Here is a 20,951-nt window from a genome sequence, read left to right as displayed (position 1 = left end):
TTGGTGATTAAAATAAAGATATCATATAATTGACCAATCAGGGGCAATGTTAGATTGGCAGGTAGTGCTCAAGGAGTTACCAATAAGTGAAATTATATACTTTGTCGAAATGATGGGCTGTAATGTCTGCAGTTTCACTTTTTGAGATACTGTAAACGTGTAATTTTTCGCGTGTTTATTTGCCAGTTTTGAACGGTTAATCTTTATAAAAAAAAAGTTCTGGGCAGCACTAGCGTTATCATATCTCTTGAATGAAAGTCCAATTGTGATGAAAATTCCATCAAAATAAAGATCTGAACATGGTACATACAATGAAATTCTTTAACAAAAGAATCATTTTGCTAACATTTTCGCAAGTGAGATGGATTAAATCCGAGCTTGTTTATGAATTTTTGATCATAATATATGTGTGCGTACGGTGTATTAACCTATGAGGATGCCTTCAACACGCTATGATCATCGCCCGATTGTCTCATATGATGCACCCCTTAACCATTAGGTGTATCCTTAACAAGCCACACCCACTGGCCCGATCGACCCAGATTTTGTGTTTTGAGAGAATTTTTATTTTTTGCTTAAATCAGCTGTTTTGGGGCCAAAATTGATTGATTTTGACTGAAGCTTTTTGAAAAAAATTCAGAACATTTCAAAATGTGTTTGCAAAAAAATTATCGAATTTTTGCCAAATTTTCAAGCTTTTGTTTCGTGATATTGATGCACCCAAAAACCACTCAAATTAGGTGTATCGTTTTAACAAGCCACACCCACTGAATAATAACTTGGGTTAGACCAACAAAAAAAAACTGTTTTACTGGCCCGACCGACCCAGATTTTGCATTTTGGGAGAATTTTTTTTCTACTTTTTGCTCAAAAAATTCAGAACATTTTCAAAAATATGTTTATAAGAATTTTTTTGCCAAATTTTCAAGCTTTTGGTGATATTTTAGGGTCATCTTAACTTAAGCCTCCAGAAAAAAAAATCCAGCCCGACCCACCCTACTTGAAAAGTCCCCCAGCCCGTAAAACAGGGTTTTTGCCTTACAAGTATAGTGGAGTACTTACGTTTGTGCTTTTTGGCTGTCTGTCTCATGATATTTCATGACATCCTCCAGGAACTTGTCAATGTTGGGTCCTTCTGCTATCATCCTATCCAGGTTAACATAGTTGTTCTGTTTGGCTACAAATTCTTTATGCTGATTACTCTTTAAATGCTGTAATTATGGGGAAAAAAGAAACAATAATTTAGTTATTAAAAAATGCCAACATCAAAAGCCACAAATGCAATAACTTACAAATTACATACATACCACGCAAATAAGGGTATTGCTGATCGAGATCGAAGGGTAAACCTGATGCATGCTGGGAATGAAAAGGGCTCAATAGCTATAAAATTCATCACCCGAGATCACAAATTTGAGCCCTTTTCCTTCCCGCATGCATCACTTTTGCCTATCGATCACTATCAGCAATATACCTTATTCACAGATCTAAGCACCACACGTACCAGTCCACAAGGCATAAAATACTGTCTGTGCAAAGGTCGGTGACAGAGCTCTTAAATGCAATCAAAATATTTCCATGAAAAGTACAATTCTGTGGATAACATTTCTTTTGTCATGCTAATATTTTAATCCTAATCTTGTTATTACATTTGACAAACCTTTTCTAGATCATCATATTTGACAGCACAGCATTCACAGTAGCCTCGTCTTTTTTCTTTAACCCCGGTAGTCTCCGCTTGTTTCCTGCTGCTATGCCCTGCCCTGTTTGATGGCGTTTTCTGTACACTACTGGCTCTGAAATGTGCAAATCACAGGGTTACTATATACTCGCCAATCCAGAAAAATATAGTACTTATTTTTTGGGGATTAAAATAATATTATCAAGTTCTGCCAAATGAAACATAGCTTTAGCTCAATCCTAATCATTCATTTCGTCCAGAAGAGCTATTTATTGCTCTCCTGCTAATTCCGCAAGACAGTCCCAGAGGGGATTTGCCATTTGGTCTAATACCATTTGGTCTAATATCCATTTCGTCTACATCCATTTCGTCTAAACCCATTAGGTCTATATCCACTACGTCCAATAATCATTTGGTCTTTTAACCATTTGGTCCGATACCCATTTGGTCCAATAACCATTTAGTCTAATAACCAATAAGTCTAAAACCATTTAGTCTAAAAATCATTTAGTCTAATATTCATTTGGTCTATAACCAATAGGTCTAATAACCATTTGGTCTAATACCCATTTGGTCTACACACCATTTAGTCTTACAAGCATTTAGTTTATTAATAAATAGACGAAATGGTATTAGACTAACTGGTTATTAGACCATACGAGTATTAGACCTAACAGTTATTAGATCAAACGGTTATTAGACCGAATGGTTATTAAAGAAATATTAGACAAAATGGTTATTAGACTACATGGTTAGTAGACATACTGCTTATTAGACCAAACAATATTACACTAAATGGGCATTAGATTATATGATTATTAGACTAAGTGGCAATTAGACTTTCTGGTAATAGACCAATTGAATATAGACTAAACGGGAATTAAACGAAATGGTATTAGTCCAAATGGCAATAGACAGTCCCAGATATGTGTGCATTTGCAATATGCCCTTACTTTTTGACAGAGTTCGGTGGTCCCATATCTCCCCCACCTCCCTCATCACAGTTCCTCTCAGCTCTTTGTTCCTTATTCTCTTTCCTCTGTGGATGCAGATCAAACGGACAGCTCCCTCTAGCAGTGTCTGCCATGACACGGGGTACGGAGGTAAACTCCCTGGTTACGGGACGGTAATGTCTACTGCTGTCTTCATACTTTAAGAATGGTCTCGTAAGTCTCTTCTCTGAAAAAAGAATTTAAGCGATCAATCAATGATATTATACGACTTGTTTTCAGCAGGCTGTCACCTCTGTCACTCTGGACATATACCATTCACTGGCAGAGGTATATGGATACAAATGCAGTCAAGGTCAATTTTGGACACAACGTCACAGTCTCTGTGCAACCAGAAAGGGGTGAGAAAGTGGTTGCAAAAGTCCCAGCACTTTTTTTCCCTATACTTTCTCAGTTGGCAATGCAGACAACTGACGAATGAGGGCAGCAAAGGGAGAGTATTTTCATGAACATTAAGCATACTGTAATGGGATCATTTTGAAATTTTTGAATATTACATTTTAGATTATTTCAACGTGAAAAACAGGTACTTACAATATTTTACTTTCTAAATGATGTTTGAAAACAAAATATTTGTACACACAAATTGTGAACACTTTTTAAAATCTATTCACCACTTATTAGACAGACCTACCTCTTGATGTGCTAGGTTTGGCATCCTTGGGTGTTTCATGACCCTGAAAAGTAGAACAAATTCATACAAATTACTGTAAGATCAACAAACTCTTGATTCAACAACCTTGACTGCTTTGGAAGAAATTTATAGTTTTTTTCAAAATATTTAGCTCCTCTAGTCAGAGATGCCACTCAGTTTCACTCAAAAAACCTGAAACTGGTGAGAAAAACCTAAAAAATGTGCGCGAAAGCAGACCAAAAAGCTCCAAAACAGGCCAATAAAAACACAGGAATTTGGACTCACAAAAAACCTGTTCAGTCCAAAACCTGAAAAATGACATCTCTGCTAGGCTTTTGCCCATACATAGTTTAATATCTTCGCTGAGCAGGATTCTGTTTGAGTGATTTTTCCTCCCAGGTAGGTAAACTCCTCCACCTTTAAGAGCTTAGTATTAACAATTGTGATCATGTTGAAAAAGATCTTCTTTAAGGCTAGACTTCTTGTAGCGATATTTATTGTGAGTCCAAAAGCTAAGCTGCTTTGAAGATTGAGGTTAACCAGTGCCTGACGATCTTCGTTTATTTGTAATGAGTGCGACGTCATCTGCAAATTGTAAGTTACTCCCCACATGTCCTTGGATCATGTTATACTATATATATGTTGGTATCGCACAGGGCATACAACAATCATTTAGAGTAGGATGTTAAACAGTTGAGTTGACATCACACATCCTTGGTGAACTCCAACCTAAGGTTGTAAACCAATCTGTTACTCTACCAGTACTTGCAGATTTCTTGTAGAGGGCTTTCAGGAGATAGGTGATTTTGTTTGGAAACCAAAGAAGCCAAGTGCCTTCCAAAGTCTTTCATGCCACACTGAGTCAAAAGCAGCATTCAAAACAATATGCATAACAGGATTATTAATCGATAGAACTCTATTCTTAACTTTTGTTATTACCGTATTTCGGCAAATAAACGCCCCCGGGGCGTTACATTTTCCCAAGGGGGGGGGGTTTATTCAAGGTCAATTTTAGAATGATAATTCCTGTTAAAATCATTAGGTAATCTTAAAACTCACGCTAAAATGACAAACTATGAACTAGAAACTCGACTTCTGGTTCACTTCCGGGTTTCCAATCCAGATTTTCGCCAATTATTGACGCTATTATCAACCATGTGGGCAACTTGGTAAGCTTACTACACAAGACAGCATGGAAATATCAGCATTTTTGAAACATCTTGGTTGAAAAAGTGGTGGGGTGACTATTTGACGAAATACGGTAAGTATTTTCAAGATATTGTGTGCCTCATATGTGAAGACACCTTTTTGTGCAGTTTTATCTACACTTAAACCAACAAAAAAAAATTGTTTGCTTGCCCTCGAATGGATTTTAAAAATTGGGTCGGTCGGTCGGGAAATTTTTTTTTTTTTTTTTTTCTTTCCGTTTCCCAGAAACAGACATGGCGAATACCGAATGCAATTAATGGTTCAAGCATTTCCGTAGCAGCAACATCACGCCATGGTCCAGCATCTGTGCTCGCCACTTGCACCTTAAACAATTGTAGCTCTCTACATGTAGGCCTTCGTTTAATGAAGTGTACAATTCTCCTACATGTGTTTTCTGCTTTTCAAAACTATCATATTAATCAGCGTGTTCGGTCCCTTGCTTCACCTGTACAGCTAGCGCTACTCGTGTTCTGTCCGCCATGTTTAAAGTGAAATCATATTATACCGAAGCGATTTGTGCTCTTAATAAAAGTAGCCTCAACAAACATGTTGAAAAAAATAGTGCAATGTTACTTCCTAGTCGATCTGAACAAATATAATGAATCTAAATATTTATAAACAAGAAATGAATATCGGGTACAACTGTTTTCAAATTTTATCTACTTTTACCATATTTAACATCTGCTGTATCCATTCTTGCACGATATGCACGGTTATATTTTGCCTGTAAATAAACTCATCCCTAGATGCGCCATCCGAAATGTGCAGGTGGATAGCAAATTGTATTAGAGCTTAGGCGCTGAGGTGGTAAAGCGAAATTGCGGAACCCGACAGTCAGGCACAGCCGGACACGTAAACATGCAGGATATGGTATTTTACAATGTTTCTTTTAAATCATTGGTTTTTCAGACGAAAAATACATGCCATTTTTGGGAAAATCGCAAAAAAAAACCTGCCGAGACGGTCGGTCGGACGAGGGCAAGCAAACTTTTTTTTTTTTTGGCCTTATTATAAACAATAAAGTTCACATACCTTAGATGTCTGTGGTCCCAATTGCTGTTGTAGCTTTACCTTTTCTCTGTCAAGATATTTTCGAATAGCTATACAATTACTGGTTAAGGATTCACCAACTTGTACCCCGTTTGGATATTTTACTTACTTACATGATAGTGGCAGGTACATGTACTTTTTTGTTTGGAAGGTCAAATATCATCGCTGGGCGGGAAAAACCTCATAGTTATGTAAATCCAAAGGTCAAATGCAAGACCTGATATGTAAAAAGTGCGCCCCATTTACAAAACCTCATGTGCAATTTTGCTGAAATTCTATTTTTGTGTGTCAACTTGAAGAAAATGTCTCAACACACCTTCTGGTGCTTCCCTTTTAACTGTAAAAAAAAAAAATAACCAAAATTAAAGAGCAACCCCATGTCCTATGTAAATCCTGTTAATTCTAACCGGTTATTTTTTGCCGTCTCACACAAAATGGCAAAATTGTTACATGAGGTTTTGGCCCACGTTTTACTTATGAGGTTTTGCATTTGACCTTTGGAATTACATGAGGTCTTTTTCATGGCAGCGATATTGGAAATATATGTCGGTTTGGTGTGTTAATTTCAAATCAGTTGGAGTTATTATATCCTAGTATTAAGTGTCAGACGAGGTCAAGGTTCAACAGTCACAGAGATGCATGTATGCAAACTGTTGAATACATATTGAAAGATAAACTAGATGGACCGCGGTTCTCGGATGTCGCGGTTTTCGACGCACAGCGTCGACCGTGATACCTCCACCAAAGGGAGCGATGTGGCACTCAAAAGTTGATACAAAGCAGTTTGTATCAATTTGATCTCAGATGATCTCTGGGTGACCCTGGATGACCCCAAAATGACCTTCCAAATATTTGGCTCTAAATGTTGACTGTACCCACCAAGTTTCATGCACGTATGACAGTTTTTACTAATTTGACCTCAGATGACCCCAATATGACCTCCTAAAAATTTGGCTCTAAATGTTGACTGTACCCACCAAGTTTCATGCCCATCTGCTAGTTTTTACTAATTTGACCTCAGATGACCCCTGGATGACCTCAAAATGACCTTCCAAAATTTCGCTCTAAATGTTGACTGTACCCACCAAGTTTCATGCCCATACGACAGTTTTACTAATTTGACCTCAGATGACCCTGGGTGACCCCAAAATGACCTTCCAAAAATTTGGCTCTAAATGTTGATTGTATGTACCAAGTATCATGGCCATACAACAGTTTTTGCTCATTTGACCTCAGATGACCCCTGGGTGACCTCAGGTGACCTTGACCCACTAACCAATACAAACTTGTTCTGCCTGGGGTCAAGATGCACCCACCCACCAAGTTTGAGGAGCGTCGACCCTAGTCTCTGAGAAAAGAGGTAAATAAGGAAAATGGGCCCCCTGACCTCAAATGACCTTTAACCTCAGTATATGACCTTGAATCGCACCCAAAAAAAAAAAAAGCCAGAGTTTTTGACCATGACCCACCTATCCTGAAAATCTGAAGTCAATCCGCCCATGCATGCCGAGATATAGCTTCCGGACGGAAGCACGGAAGCTTCGGAAGGGCGGAAGCACGGACATTGCAAAAACAGTATGCCTCATGGTGGAGGCATAAAAAACTGTTGAATACATACACTGTGAAAAAAAAGTACCATGTATAGGTCAAACCACCTCATTATTAATTCCCTGTAACAATGATGAGTTATCTTTTGTCTCTTCTTTGTACATGTATTAGTTACACAATCCACTTCAAAGCTAGTAACAATACAAGGCCAGCTCTTGACATTCCACTTCAAAATGAGTACTAATACAATCAAACTTTGCTTGTTTTTGTGCCTACTCTGGATGTTTGGTTTAGCGTGTCTGTTTATATGCACAGTGATTTTCATCACTTGTTCTAGTGCAATTTTGTATTACCATTGATCCTTGTTGTTTTTGCAGGTTTAGCACTTTTGTGAGCCTTGGAACTGGTAAGTTTTGGCTATTGAACTTTGCTTACTTCCTATGCCTACATTTGCTGGGTTTGCCCCCCCCCTGCAGGGACGGATTTAAGCAGTGGCCCGGTGGCCCAAGGCCAGTTGATTTTGCCTCGGGCCAGTAAACTTCCAACAATGCTGGCCCGGCGGGCCACTAGATTTTTGATCCTGATATATATAACTCATATGACTGAATTGGACACAGTTTCTGTTCCACTTGTCACCTGTAACTGTGTGTAATTTATATTTTTATTTAATGATTTTTTTTGTCTATTTATTCTTGTCCTTGCGTTGCAAGCAAGTGGTAATGGCCGCTCTTTACGGCGATATAGGCCTACGTACTATTTCCAAGCTCTTTCATGCTCTATCTGATGATGATAGCGATATCGCAAATACCGCATACCGTTGAACCTTTTCTTTTGTGAACTATTGGAGCTATAGATTAAGGAAGGACTACTGACTGAACTTGTGTTAGTAGTCTCTCTATATTGAGTATGCTCAGTACAAAACAATTAAAAATGTTCAGGTTTGCTTGAATTAAAGTGGCACCATAGATCCTGGAAAAAGATTTTTAGGGTCCATGGTGGCACAGAATAAAAGAATGTTAACACACAAGTAACATGTGTCAAGTTTGGTAGGCCTAATTGGTAGTCTCTAACTTTAAAAGCCGCATTGGAGCGTGCAGGCCCATAACCAGGATTTTTAAAAAGTGGACTTTTGTTCAAAATGTTCGCTCTCTCACGCTCGTGAATGGGTCATTTGGCGAGGGGGTGTTCACCACCTGCCCCCTGGTTACGGGCATGGGAACATGCTTCTTTATTTGTACTTTTCGCAGTAGAACATATTGAAAAAGTTGGGCCAGTAAATTTATTGCAGGGCCAGTAGATTTGCCGTTTCACTGGCCCGGAGGGCCAGTAAAAAACTGAAACCTAAGTCTGTCCCTGCCCCCCTGCATATTGTCTAGTCTGTATTTTACTTGTTTCCCCACATCAAGTTGGTGTACCTTGCTCGTTTTCCTTCCTGTTGTTTATATTCAAGGTATCCTCTTGTATCATTTATTGATCCTTGATGTGTTTTGTGTCCTCGTCCGTTGGATTCACCATTACCCACTTTTACTAATACAATGTATGCATACTAATTCCAGATCTTCTGGCCACTATTTGTATGGAGCATTTGTCTTGTTTATTGATTTGTTGATGCTAAAGGTGGTAAAATGAACACATTTTGTACCTTGTTTTTACTACTTGTATTACAAGGATAATAAAAGCTTATCCACCATTGTAGGGGGAGCTTTAAAACGAGATGGTTTGTCTAATACAAGGTAATTGCTTTCCAAAGTGATAAAAGTTTACACCTAAAATGCGAAAAATCAGCTTATTTTGGGTATATTTTAATTCACTCAGCCTCCGAATATGAAAGTTCATGGGGCAGTGGGCACGCCACCAGGTATGTCAACTATAGTTTTGAGTGGTGGGACATGGACTCAAAACCAATATTGTTTAAAAAAAACTGAAGTGATTTACACTATGCACAGGCCTCAGCCCACAGGCCTCAGCACACATTTAGTATTTATATAGTAATCAAGTAGCAAAGGATACCATCCACATGGTAAATGTGTATGCCTAGATTCCTGGCATTGGAAAGAACATTGGAACTTCCTCCCTGTAAAACACAAAAATATAAACATGTTAGGATGAAGACTAACAATGCAAGTGTTTGATATCAGTACTGTATCAGTACAAAAAGTTTTAAAACGTAACTTTTTATATACCTCATATATAGATTCCTGTCATCTGGTTGGTTAAAAGTGCAATCATTGAATTAGCTATGCCCTCCTTTTTAAGAATTACGTAAAAACTGAACTATTCCTTGGGCAATAGTCTTTTAAAAAGACTATTCCCCAGGCAGTCATTTTCACATCATCGGTGTGTGTCCCGATCAAACTCTACGCCCATGGCGCCAATGCACTGTATGCCAGTTGCGGTGACGTGATCGGTTCATAACGAAAAACGTTCGTGGAAAATTTTACCATGGCCTATGAACAATAAAATACGCCTTTATAACCAATCAGATGACAAAAATCTATATTATAATTAGGTAGATAAAACAAATATTGACTGCTTTATTCGGGTCATGGTTAACATTTTAGGCCCGCGGTGATCTCAAAACCATGCTATGACCCTCGGCTAGCCTCGCCATAGCAGTCAATATTTGTATACTGTGTGTGTGTCAAACATGGAGTGAGCATTATAGGCCATCCCAAACTGTCTATCTGTGGATTATTTCACCATGGATGCATATATCCTGCAAATTTTATATTTAGGTGTGTGCTTCTACACCAATCTGCTTAGAATGGTCTTTGACTGGGTGAATTAAACTGGTGAAATATTTGATATTTCCTTTTAACAGTTCAATGCATGAGTCTATCAGTCACAATTGCTTCCCATGCCATGTTCTAATACCAGCCCCCCCCCCCACCAAAGTATTTCTGAACACTCCCTTAGATTGTGAAGTCTTAGAGTTTAGATAAATGCCAAAATACGCATGACACATATTGCAAATGTCCAGCGTTTAGTCCTGCAATCAATCAATGGACCTCCCACACCTATTTTCAATTAAACTACACCAAAACATATTTACCTGTGATTTCACTGCTTTTTGTAAAATAGCTTGTCCACGAGTGACCTGCAGAAAATAAGAAAGACACTTAAATAACAAATTACCGGTATACTCTAGTGTGCAAATTTACACTAGCCACATAGCAGTTGCCCCTGTAAGATGAAAACCTCTTCAGCATACTCAATGTCAGGCTTAAGGGGATACAATGCAGTCATTTTGCCCCCGCCCCTCCAAAAAACCTTCCAAATAATGTTTCAACTTGTTCTTTGGGTGGGTCGGAAGGAAGAATGACATATAGCGGTATATTAACTCAAATATTGAGACAATTAACACAGAAGGAATGGCATGGTTTCTATCAAGGAGATCCCAAAGCTTGATGTATGGCAGGTGGTGGCCGCATTGCATTCTCTAAATTCAGTAAATTTTCATCGTCAACTGTGTAATTGAATGGGATTTTTTTGAAATTTTAAAATGCTTGAAATATCACAAACAAATAGGCCTATGTTTATGAAAGTTCATCTGTGTTGGTATAAATCATGATTTTGATTTAAACTTGTGGTTCCAACGTGGAGTCAAAGAAGCAGTTCACATCAAAGCCAACCAACCATCTCTCAACAAAGACGGGGGCCGGTTCAAGCAGGAGTCTACGAGTCTGTTATCAGGTCAAAGGTCAAGAAAATCACGACCTGATACAGTCACTCACTCGCTGATGAAAGATGGAGTACCATCTGAAATTTTTGAGGTAGGAATTAATTCCTTGTGTTTGGATCAAAAGTTTAAATCAAAATCAAAATTGTTGATAAATAATATAAATACAAGCTAAAACCGTTGGGGTTCGATAATGAACCCCACAAAACTAACCGAGTATTGGAAAATCAAAATGCCATACGGCCGGGCGATTTCACAAGTTGCCGGCTCGATCATGTCATCCGCCGCCTGATGTATGGGGTGTCATTTCCACCCCATGACCTAGTGTTTTAACTCAAATACTGATTGCAGGTTCGAACCCCGCCGTGGCCATGTGTACGTGTTGTGCCCTTGAGTAAGGTACTTCACCTCGATTACTCCTTTCTACCCAGGTGAATGGGTACCGGCATTCTTTAAGGGATGGGGTATGAACGTTTGGACAGTATTTATTGTGGGACATTAGAGCACATCAGACATTCAGAGAATTCCATTCTGATTTTTTGAAATTCGCAATGTAATACACATTTTATGGCAAAATCATTAAAAATTTTTGATATTTAACAGTACTCGAAGTAGACTTTATAAATCTGATGATTTATAATCAGATATGTAGGTGGGATGAAAAGCCGACGGTCAATTGAAAATTTTGATATTTCATATTGAAGATATGGATTTTTTTCCCAAAACACCAAAAAATATTAGGTCTTTTTGGGAAAAAATCCATATCTTCATTATGACAGGTCAAAATTTTCAATTGATCGTAGACTTGTCTTCCAAACCACATACACTTTAAGAATATATCATTAGATTTATAAAATTTACTTCAAGGACTGTTATCAAAAATGTGAAAAATATCAAATTTGTATTATATCGTGAATTTCAAAAAATGAAAATTATTTGATATCATAAAGACATTCTTCGTATTCAGAATGCAATTCGATATGTCTGATGTGCTCTCATGTACCACAAAAATACTGTCGAAACGCTCAAAACCCTCATTCCAGATCCCTTAATGCTGTAATGATGAGAAGGTAACCTACTTACTGTGGAGGAGGTTACAGCAACATTACATGGAGGAGTCTGGCCCAATCGCCAATGAAAGAGAGATGAGCACTCTGTTCAATGTATATACACAGGTTCGCCTCCTTTACCTTTTTTTAAATGAGACAATTAAAGCTGACACACGAAAGGAATGGTATGGGTTCTATAAAGGAGATCCCATGTCTCTCTGTAAGGGGTGTCATTTCTGCCACATGTAATTGATGAGATATAAAACCCCTGAATCGAATCACACATTTTATATCACAAAATAGGTTAATACTAAATAAGTAAGTGACAATTTGAAACAAGCATACTTACCGGTCCTGACTCTTGGGCTGTCATCATACTAGGAGAGTCAGCATTACCAAAGGATCTGTAGAGAAATAATTATGTGCATTTTTATTTACAAGTAAAAACAGTTATTTACCCAGAGAGCATGCCTATTTTTACTATCAAGGGGTAGGGGTTGTACCAGCACTCCCTCTCCTTAGTCCATATTGTTTCACCTTAACAATGGTTTATAGTTAACACTTTTGTGGATGGAGCTCTTCATGTTTTAGAAGCGCTCAATAGTAAACAAGTATGTGACCCGTTCCGACAAAACCAGGAACAAGTCGCCTTTTCGACATTTCATGATTTGAATAAAAATGTAAGCACAGGACAATAAGCTTCAAAATGACACCAAAGTTATATACATAGCATCAATACTTTTCAAGATATGGATAATTTTGTGAATGATACCTTGATATTTTTGCCAAATTGTTAGTCTGATGAATGTGCTAATTAGTTTCCTGCCTTACACAGGATTGAATAGGGATTATCATAGTTCAACTGTCAATCATTGATTAAATATTATTGATTTAATAAGTACTTTCAAAGATTTGAAAGTCCACTCAGTCCCAAGGTCAAATTTTTTTATGGGAATGTTATCTAGGCCTATAACTCAAAAACATGCCTGGCGATTTGTTCAGGGTTTTGTTGGAGCTGGTCACATACATTGTACATGTATGCTAACTATAGAGTTTTTCGGTATTTGACTTACCCTCTGGTGTGATGGAAGGGGCTTGGTGTCGATACGGCAGGACTAGCCGGGCCAGCTTGATTGGTGCCTTTGCCTGAACCCTTGCCGGTGTCTTTAGCCTCAATATTATCAGTGATAAGGTACCACACATCGCGATTTAGAAATTGATCAACAGTCTGAATATCAAGGAAAAGTAACAACAACAAAATTAGTGGTCATGCACAAGTGGGTTATGATAAAAGTGGGTATGGTTTAGCCTAAAACTAGCATCAGGGTTCGAATTTGGCTGTATCGCATAGCAGTTTGCTTCTTATTTTGAAGTTACTGCTACCCAATTTTGCATTTGTATAGCACTTTGTATTGTGCTTTAGTATATATGGAAGTATCCTGATTATGATGGATTAGCCAAAAACTGCTGCGCAAAATTTTTAAACGAATTCGAACCCTGACTAGCATTGGGCTATTCCATTTAAAATCCACACTACCCAAGGTGGACTTGATTTAGCTAATGTCTTCCACAGAGAGAATATGACTTTTGAATAGAATAGACAACTGGGTACTTCTATTTGAAATACTTACATGTACGGTAGGCCTACTCCCGTTGTGAAAGATACATGTGATATGATCAAGGGGAATGAGTCACATGTCAGCTATTTTCAATTAGGAAGTTTTTTACATCATTTTCAGGCAGTTTATAAATACTACATTTTGATGTAAACCCCATTAAAATCGGACATCTGGTTACCGAGTTATGAGCAATTTATCATGGCTGAAAACAATATAAAACAAAAAGAATTTGAACACTGTTTATGCCAATAAACTCAAAAACAACATCCGACTCATTCCTCTTGATCATGTCACATATAAAATCATTAATATTTAATTACATTTGAAAAACATATTCCCCCTATGGAAGATATTTCCCAAATCTTCCACAGGGGGTGTGGATTTTAAATTGAATAGCCTACATGTATTTCATTATTGTCATCTATGAGCGTGTTTCTACAGGCGCACCGCTAAGTTACCGCTAAATGGATAACGCTATCTTACCGTTTAACCTGCTGTTTCCACAGACAGGTTTTTTTTTTTTTTTTGTTCATACCGTTTAATCTGAATGATAAACATGTTTTAAAAGTGTATTTTGTCTTACCTTTTACGGTAGTATGGCCAAAATCTTGCATCGTAGGCCTAGAATTAATGCTAGAATGGGTTGTTTAATGGTTGATTATTGCTATAATCACTTTTTTTGTTATATTTTGCAAATCAACAGAAAAGTTTTACATTTTACACAGTTTTTCACTATTTTGTAGCATTTACAAGTTTCCGTGAGCAAACCCCGAATTCTGTGAGTTTGTCTGTTTTTCTGTATCACGGAGAAATTGTGGCTTTACATAATAGTTTGGACTTGTTATGCTGCCCAGGCTGTTATTAACGTTTTTGTCATGTCGTCTGTCCAATTAACATGTTGATTAACAGCCATTTTGTTTGATTTTGCTCAATAATCGGCAAGTTACCGCTTAGGTCTGTTTCCACAGAAAATCTACCCGCTTCGTCAACGGCAAAAACCTACTCCAACGAGGTTTCCGTTGGCGATGAAAAGGTGTTGCAAAAGGCGTTGGAGGCTGTTTCCACAGGAGTGATTAACGGTTCCATACCGTTTCCAAAACGGTATTTGGCTCTGTAGAAACACGCTCTATGAGGTGATAGAAGACAGTGGCCACGTCATCGCTGAACATCCTTGTCCAGAACTAAAAATTGCGTTTGCTTAATACCTAAAGTTCTGGCAGAACCTAGATTTCGACGAGAATCGCCAAATCGATTCTTGTAAGATTCGGTTGCGAAAATCAACTTCTCTCATTGTATCATATATAGTGACTATGATGGATTTTGATTAGCTCGCAAACCAAGACAACATCTAGGCCCTGCCTGGCCTACAGCTGATCAATAAACAAATATTTGATACATGTTGTACTTACACCACCCAAATATTCCAAATCTTCTTTGAGTCTCTTAGCGAACTGCGGACGTTTGGCGTTCAGATGAAACACTTTTCCTTTCAAAGGCCTTTCCACTTCAGCAGCTGTGTAAATTGAAATGATAGGGATAGGTGGTTTAATTTAAAACAAATTAAATGACACCATCGAACAAATTTATCGAGGCACTGGCCTCAGAAGCCGAGGAACTTTTCACAGCATTACCCAAAAATAAGGGCAAGGAGAAAAAATTGACTCAAAGCAACTTCAAATAAAACAAAGAGACATTTAACATTTCAAGCTTTATGTAAATTTATGCACATCAGAAAATTCCTGTAACTTAGGCACTCTCTGAATGTTTTTACTCTCTTTTAAACCCAGCCTTGTTGTTGATCCATAATTCCATACTGATCCAGAATTTACAATTTGTAACTAATGCTGTAATATGGATTGTGGATCAGACTCAGTTGACGTATTTGTTGGGGCTACACAATATCGAACATATGTTAATTCTAAGGCTCTAACGCAGGGTTCGGCAACTGACTGGAATAACTTACCATCTAACCTAACCAACATCAACGACAAAAAAAGAATCCTTCAAGAAAGCAACAAACAAACAACTACCGGTACCTTCAAGACAACTAGTCTGAAGTCACAGTGCACCTCAAGTAGGGCCTACCCTACACGGTTGACTCCCAATTTTTTGGGGGTGTTGGGTAGTACCAGCACAAGACAAGACAAGGGATAAACTGGTTAATATTATAAATTAGAATTTTTTTCATCTAGAACTGATTTATTTGAAAAACAAACACTTTCAATCTTTCAGTATATATGTACCGTATGTAGGGGAGATTGGGGTTAGTTGGAACACTGGGTAAGTTGAAACATTGTATTTTTTCTGACACAAAAAATTAATTTGGTAAAATACTGGCACCTAGTAATAGGTATTAGTAAGGGTCATCCACCAAATTAGCAACAGCACTGATGCCCCACCAGTGTTGGCTTGGGAAAGGAATATCTGTTTTTGACTTGCTGACTAATTTTATACCCCTCAGAAAAGATCGTTATCTCCATGTTGTTTGAAGATTCAGGGATTATTTTTGAGTATCATAAGCACTAGTAGTAAGTCCCAGAATAATGTTAAATAAAAGTTTTATTGTATTTCTTATTTTGTGTAATGAACTTTGAAATGTAAAAATAGGCATCGGGTTAGTTGAAACTTTTGAGGTGGGGTTAGTTGAAGCGTGAAAATCGCATAGAAAAATATGGTTAAAAATTTGACTTTTTAAAAATTTGTAACATGTTTACCATTTCTTCAATATTGCTTTAATATGGTTAAAAAGCAATAATACAAGCAAAAAGTGCACACAGAAAGTACATTTTATAATATTTTAGGCTTCTCATATTTTTGTTTTTGGTGACACTCGTCACCTTGTGTCCAAAGTATTGACCCGCGCTCCCACATATTTATTTATTCATTTTTTCACACTGATTGTATGTTAAATGGTGCCTTCAAGGGAAGTATAACCCTAACAACACAATAATAATTATTTTGACATTTTTACAAGCCATGTTTCAACTAACCCCACCCTATGTTTCAACTTACCCCAGGGGTGGGGTTAGTTGAAACTTTTTTCAAATTTTCAAATTGGATTATATGAATAATCATAAGCAGGTCCAATAAAATTTAAGGCTGTATTTGTAGCATGTATGTATATGTTTATACTGATATGGTTAGTGTTTCTTGAATGTAATCGGTTTGCGTTAAAAAGACGATTTTGTGAAAAATGTTTCAACTAACCCCAATCTCCCCTACTGTGGCGGCGCCAGAATTGTTTTCGGGGGCATATGGGGCGGGGGCAAAGTCTTTCAGTCAGGAGGTGAAATCAACCAACAATTTTGCAAGAAATAACTGTACACATAAAAAGTGGATATTCAGTCATTTCAATTAACTAAAAAAGCTAAAGTTAATAAAATTTTAAAGCCCTTCTCTCGATCGATCGATCGTATTCGTTGTTTGTTGACGGTCGGTGATTTAAAAATTAAATCCAACTTGATTGCAGATGCTAACTGCGTCCATTCTTCAAATCTACCGTAGATTGAGCATTCTTTACGGCCACGCGTTTTGAACTCGCCACCCAAAAATGGTGGTGTTGTTACGCTTTTCCAAATCGAGACTCGTTCAAATTATTATATCTCTGCTTAAACAAAAGGTATTGAAGTGTGTTTGGTGTCATTTTGAAGCTATATAAGTGCCCTAACAGACCTCCAAAGGAGAATTGTTTATCAGCTAAGATAGTGGAGTTGTTTGAGTTCAGAATGACCGAGGTGGTGGATGATGAGGCGGTGGCGGATGAGGCGGTGGCGGTATGTGCAAAGTCTATGGGAAATAAAGATTTTGTGTGTGTGCGTTGAATCAACTGATCATATCTTTGCATCCATATGGGCTACAGACATGGTTAAGAGCTCTTCTGAAAGATTATTAATTCTGCTAATTGTTTTAATCATTTTAACTCTTTATGATTGGTTTAGTCTATAAAATGCAAACTTTTATGTACAAAACTACCGTTTTCATATTAAACACTGTAGTAAGCAATGCGGATGTCTTCAAAATCTAAAAGTTGCTGTAAATTTTTAATTACTTATCCTATCATAGTCAAAGTTTACATTTTCTGAGAGGAAATTTGATGAGGAATCTAAATATTGACTTACTTTTTTTGTATGGGTTAGGGGTAAAATGTTTCAGTTCAAAATATGTTGAATTGTAAACAAATTTGAACATATATTGGGACACCCTGTATTCCGAGATTACCAAACAGCTGTGATTTTTTTTCTTCTAGAGTCAGTAGGCTCCCCCTAACCTCTAACCAAATCAATGTTGTTTACTTTCAGTTTATAAAGTTCTGCAAGTTAGTAATAAGCAATGCATTAAATGACCCATTTTTTATTTGGATTTTTTTTATTCCACCCTGTATAACTTCAAGGTCACCCTGTACAGTGAGTTGAAATGTGTATATTTAAATTGCTTTTGCCTTCAGCTTTCAAAAAGTGTATACTTTTGCTAGTTTAGGGTTGATAGTTGTGGAGATATTCTAATTTGAAACTTGATTGGTGTAAAAATTCATAATATTTGTGATGTAACGCTAAGGGTGGCGAGTTCAAAACACGTGGCCTTACAACACAAAATAATCAAGAACGAAATGAAGTCACTGGTATGCACTAAAATATTCACAAGAACAGGCAATTTAATGGCGAAATTCCTTCGTAATTTGCTCTGTTATTGTGTTGTCTGCACTCGTCAACGTCAGCCAAGTTGACACCGCCACCAATTTTGATAAATGAATCACGTGACTGCACGGCCCGCGAATGGCGCCAGAATTGTTTTCGGGGGCATATGGGGCGGGGGCAAAGTCTTTCAGTCAGGAGGTGAAATAAACCAACAATTTTGCAAGAAATAACTCTACACATAAAAAGTGGATATTTTCGTAATTCAGGGGTTTTTAACAGGGGGGAGGCAACTGGTAGAGGCAAGAGCTCTGACTGGCGGGCATTGGTCTCTCATGCCTCCCCTAGGCCTGACGCCACCACTGTTTATGTATTTGGATAAGAAAAAGAGAAACTGACCTTTAGGAGAAGCTCCTGGGAAATCAAGTTTTCTACGTAGACTGGGACTTTGCTGACCAGCTGAAAGAAACATTGTAAACATAAAAAAAGGTAAAAATTAAATCATCTGTGACTGAGTGCCAAAAAAGGGGGGAGTCCGGGCCAAACTTCAAGGGGCCATTTCTTGAAAACGACATGGACTATGACCGTGAGACCACATTTTTGTGTGTGTTCACTGAGGATTATTCTGATGGACTTTCATCAAAATCTGTGAGGGTCACCTGGGAACTTTTCAGTAAATTCGTTGATTTAACATGGAATGACTCAGCTACCAAAGTTGGTAAAAATCACCAATGACACAAGTTTGCGAGTGCCAAAAAAAGGGGGGCGGGCTAAACTTCAAGGGGCCATTTCTTAAACACGACATGGACTATGCATTTTTTTTTGTATGAGACCAAAAATGTTGTGTGTGTTCATTGATTGTGCCCACTAAAGATTATTCTGATGGACTTTCATCAAAATCTGAGCTCGGGTCACCTGGCAACTTTTCAGAAAATTGGTTGATTTGATATGGAATGACTCGAAAGCAATTTGCATTTTAATTTAAAGATTTTATGATGATCATTACAACAATGACGTACGGTATCATGACCATCAGGGCTTGAAATATAAGCACTTCAGATCCAGGAGCAATTTTGGGTGTTTTTGTGTAAATGTTGCCCCTGGACCTGGTCATGCTGGTCCATTCTCTCGGTCGGAGCCACGTCACATCCATTCATCTATTGGAGTGAAAACAACTTATCGCATATTTGTATTTGCAGAGAGTCGAACCTGGCACAATACTGTGATAGCTTGTGGTACACTCCAGAGTTCAGTGAGTGCTATATTGTCAGCCGGTTCATGCCCGGATGTCCGACCAACAGAATTGCATGATTGATACAAATTACATTGTCCACATTGTACACAATGCACACTAACACAGCTAAGATAATAGTTTCTCGATCATGAGCTCAATAGGGTACGCAATGACAATTGCGTCGGCGTACAGCGCCGCGCCTACCACACATGCTTTTGGGTAGCGCTGCATTTACAGTGCGTGCAAAATCGATCGCGCTATCGTGTCATTCCACCAAACTTGCGACATTTACGCAGTGCACGCAGTACATTCATACACTCGTGATTGAGAAATTATTATTTTAGCTATAACATTATTCAGTAACACACACTCAGTTCTGTTTCTTTCAGAACCAGGGCCGGGCATTTTGCCTTAAGTTTTAGCAGGGCAGCCAGGGTCAGACTTTCAGCTTGAATCAGATAATCAATTCTCACAAAGATTCTCGTAAACAGATTTGCGTGAATCAATGTTGATTCCTGCAACGAGATGTTTGTAGTTTACACTAAAATTAAAAAAAGGCATGAAGGTCAAAAAAGTTGATTTGGAGAAACAAATGATTCCTGCAAATTTATTCTGCAAGCATGCAAGATTTTAAAATCAAGATTGATTCTCACTGACTGTGAAACGAAATTCTGACCCTGCAGGGATAAATTTGCCCCTTGCTCCTGCTTATTTCAAGCCCTGATGGCCATCCATTCCATGCATCATCATGATCATCAATAATAATTCATCATGATGATGGCATCAACAATGCCATCATGATCATGATGCTGTTTTTCATGTTTTAGTCAGTTCAGCGCAATCAGTCATGCAGTGTACTCACTTTTTGCTTTGCTTCCACTGCTTGCTGCAGCACGAAGTTTGCCCTTCTTGGGCCTTAGATTTGAGCTAGACATGATGAAATACTATAAAATTTCTTCAGTCATCTCAATTAACTAAAAAAGCTAAAGTTAAAATAAAATTTTAAACCCTTCTCTCGATCGATCGATCGTATTCGTTGTTTGTTGACGGTCGGTGATTTAAAAATTAAATCCAACTTGATTGCAGATGCTAACTGCGTCCATTCTTCAAATCTACCGTAGATTGAGCATTCTTTACAACACAAAATAATCAAGAACGAAATGAAGCACTGGTATGCACTAAAATATTCACTAAAACAGGCAATTTAATGGCGAAATTCCTTCGTAATTTGCTCTGTTATTGTGTTGTCTGCACTCGTCAACGTCAGCCATGTTGACACCGCCACCAATTTTGATAAATGAATCACGTGACTGCACGGCCCGCGAATGGTGCACACACAACTGGACGGAATTTCGTTATGAAGCTACAATACAAATTAAAGTTTTTGCCAGAGAGCTCAGATATATATTTCTCCGCCCGGCCCGGGAGTCCACTTGCCCAGGGACGGATTTAGCATGGGGCCAGATAGGCCCGGGCCGGCCCCCAAAATTAGAAGGAAAGTCAAATTGAAAAAAAGATGGAATGAACATGCAGAACACCTTAAAAGATCCAGGGAATTGCAGGCGAATTGGGTCTTTTTGATATTATTTCATTATGATACCGGTACA

General features: G+C 38.0%; 1 protein-coding gene across 1 annotated transcript in view; it reads right to left on the bottom strand.

Moving 5' to 3' along the window:
• LOC140162696 (uncharacterized) overlaps positions 1 to 20,621 on the bottom strand; it is a 29,939-nt gene extending 9,318 nt beyond the window's left edge. Inside the window, exons 1-12 of the mRNA XM_072185970.1 lie at positions 20,207 to 20,621; positions 18,510 to 18,569; positions 14,889 to 14,992; positions 12,934 to 13,088; positions 12,210 to 12,264; positions 10,185 to 10,229; positions 9,143 to 9,206; positions 5,567 to 5,634; positions 3,326 to 3,368; positions 2,635 to 2,860; positions 1,661 to 1,796; positions 1,063 to 1,211 (exon numbers count right to left, since the gene is read on the bottom strand). Coding sequence (XP_072042071.1) covers positions 1,063 to 1,211; positions 1,661 to 1,796; positions 2,635 to 2,860; positions 3,326 to 3,368; positions 5,567 to 5,634; positions 9,143 to 9,206; positions 10,185 to 10,229; positions 12,210 to 12,264; positions 12,934 to 13,088; positions 14,889 to 14,992; positions 18,510 to 18,569; positions 20,207 to 20,279 — 1,178 coding nt within the window. The 5' untranslated portion in view covers positions 20,280 to 20,621. The remainder of the gene's footprint in view (positions 1 to 1,062; positions 1,212 to 1,660; positions 1,797 to 2,634; positions 2,861 to 3,325; positions 3,369 to 5,566; positions 5,635 to 9,142; positions 9,207 to 10,184; positions 10,230 to 12,209; positions 12,265 to 12,933; positions 13,089 to 14,888; positions 14,993 to 18,509; positions 18,570 to 20,206) is intronic.
• Between the last annotated feature and the right edge of the window lie 330 nt (positions 20,622 to 20,951).

This window comes from Amphiura filiformis, chromosome 10 (assembly GCF_039555335.1).
Source record: "Amphiura filiformis chromosome 10, Afil_fr2py, whole genome shotgun sequence".
Taxonomy (NCBI): Eukaryota; Metazoa; Echinodermata; class Ophiuroidea; order Amphilepidida; family Amphiuridae; genus Amphiura; species Amphiura filiformis.
The sequence above is the reverse complement of the archived record's forward strand: the minus strand, read 5'-3'. Positions and strand labels throughout refer to the sequence as shown.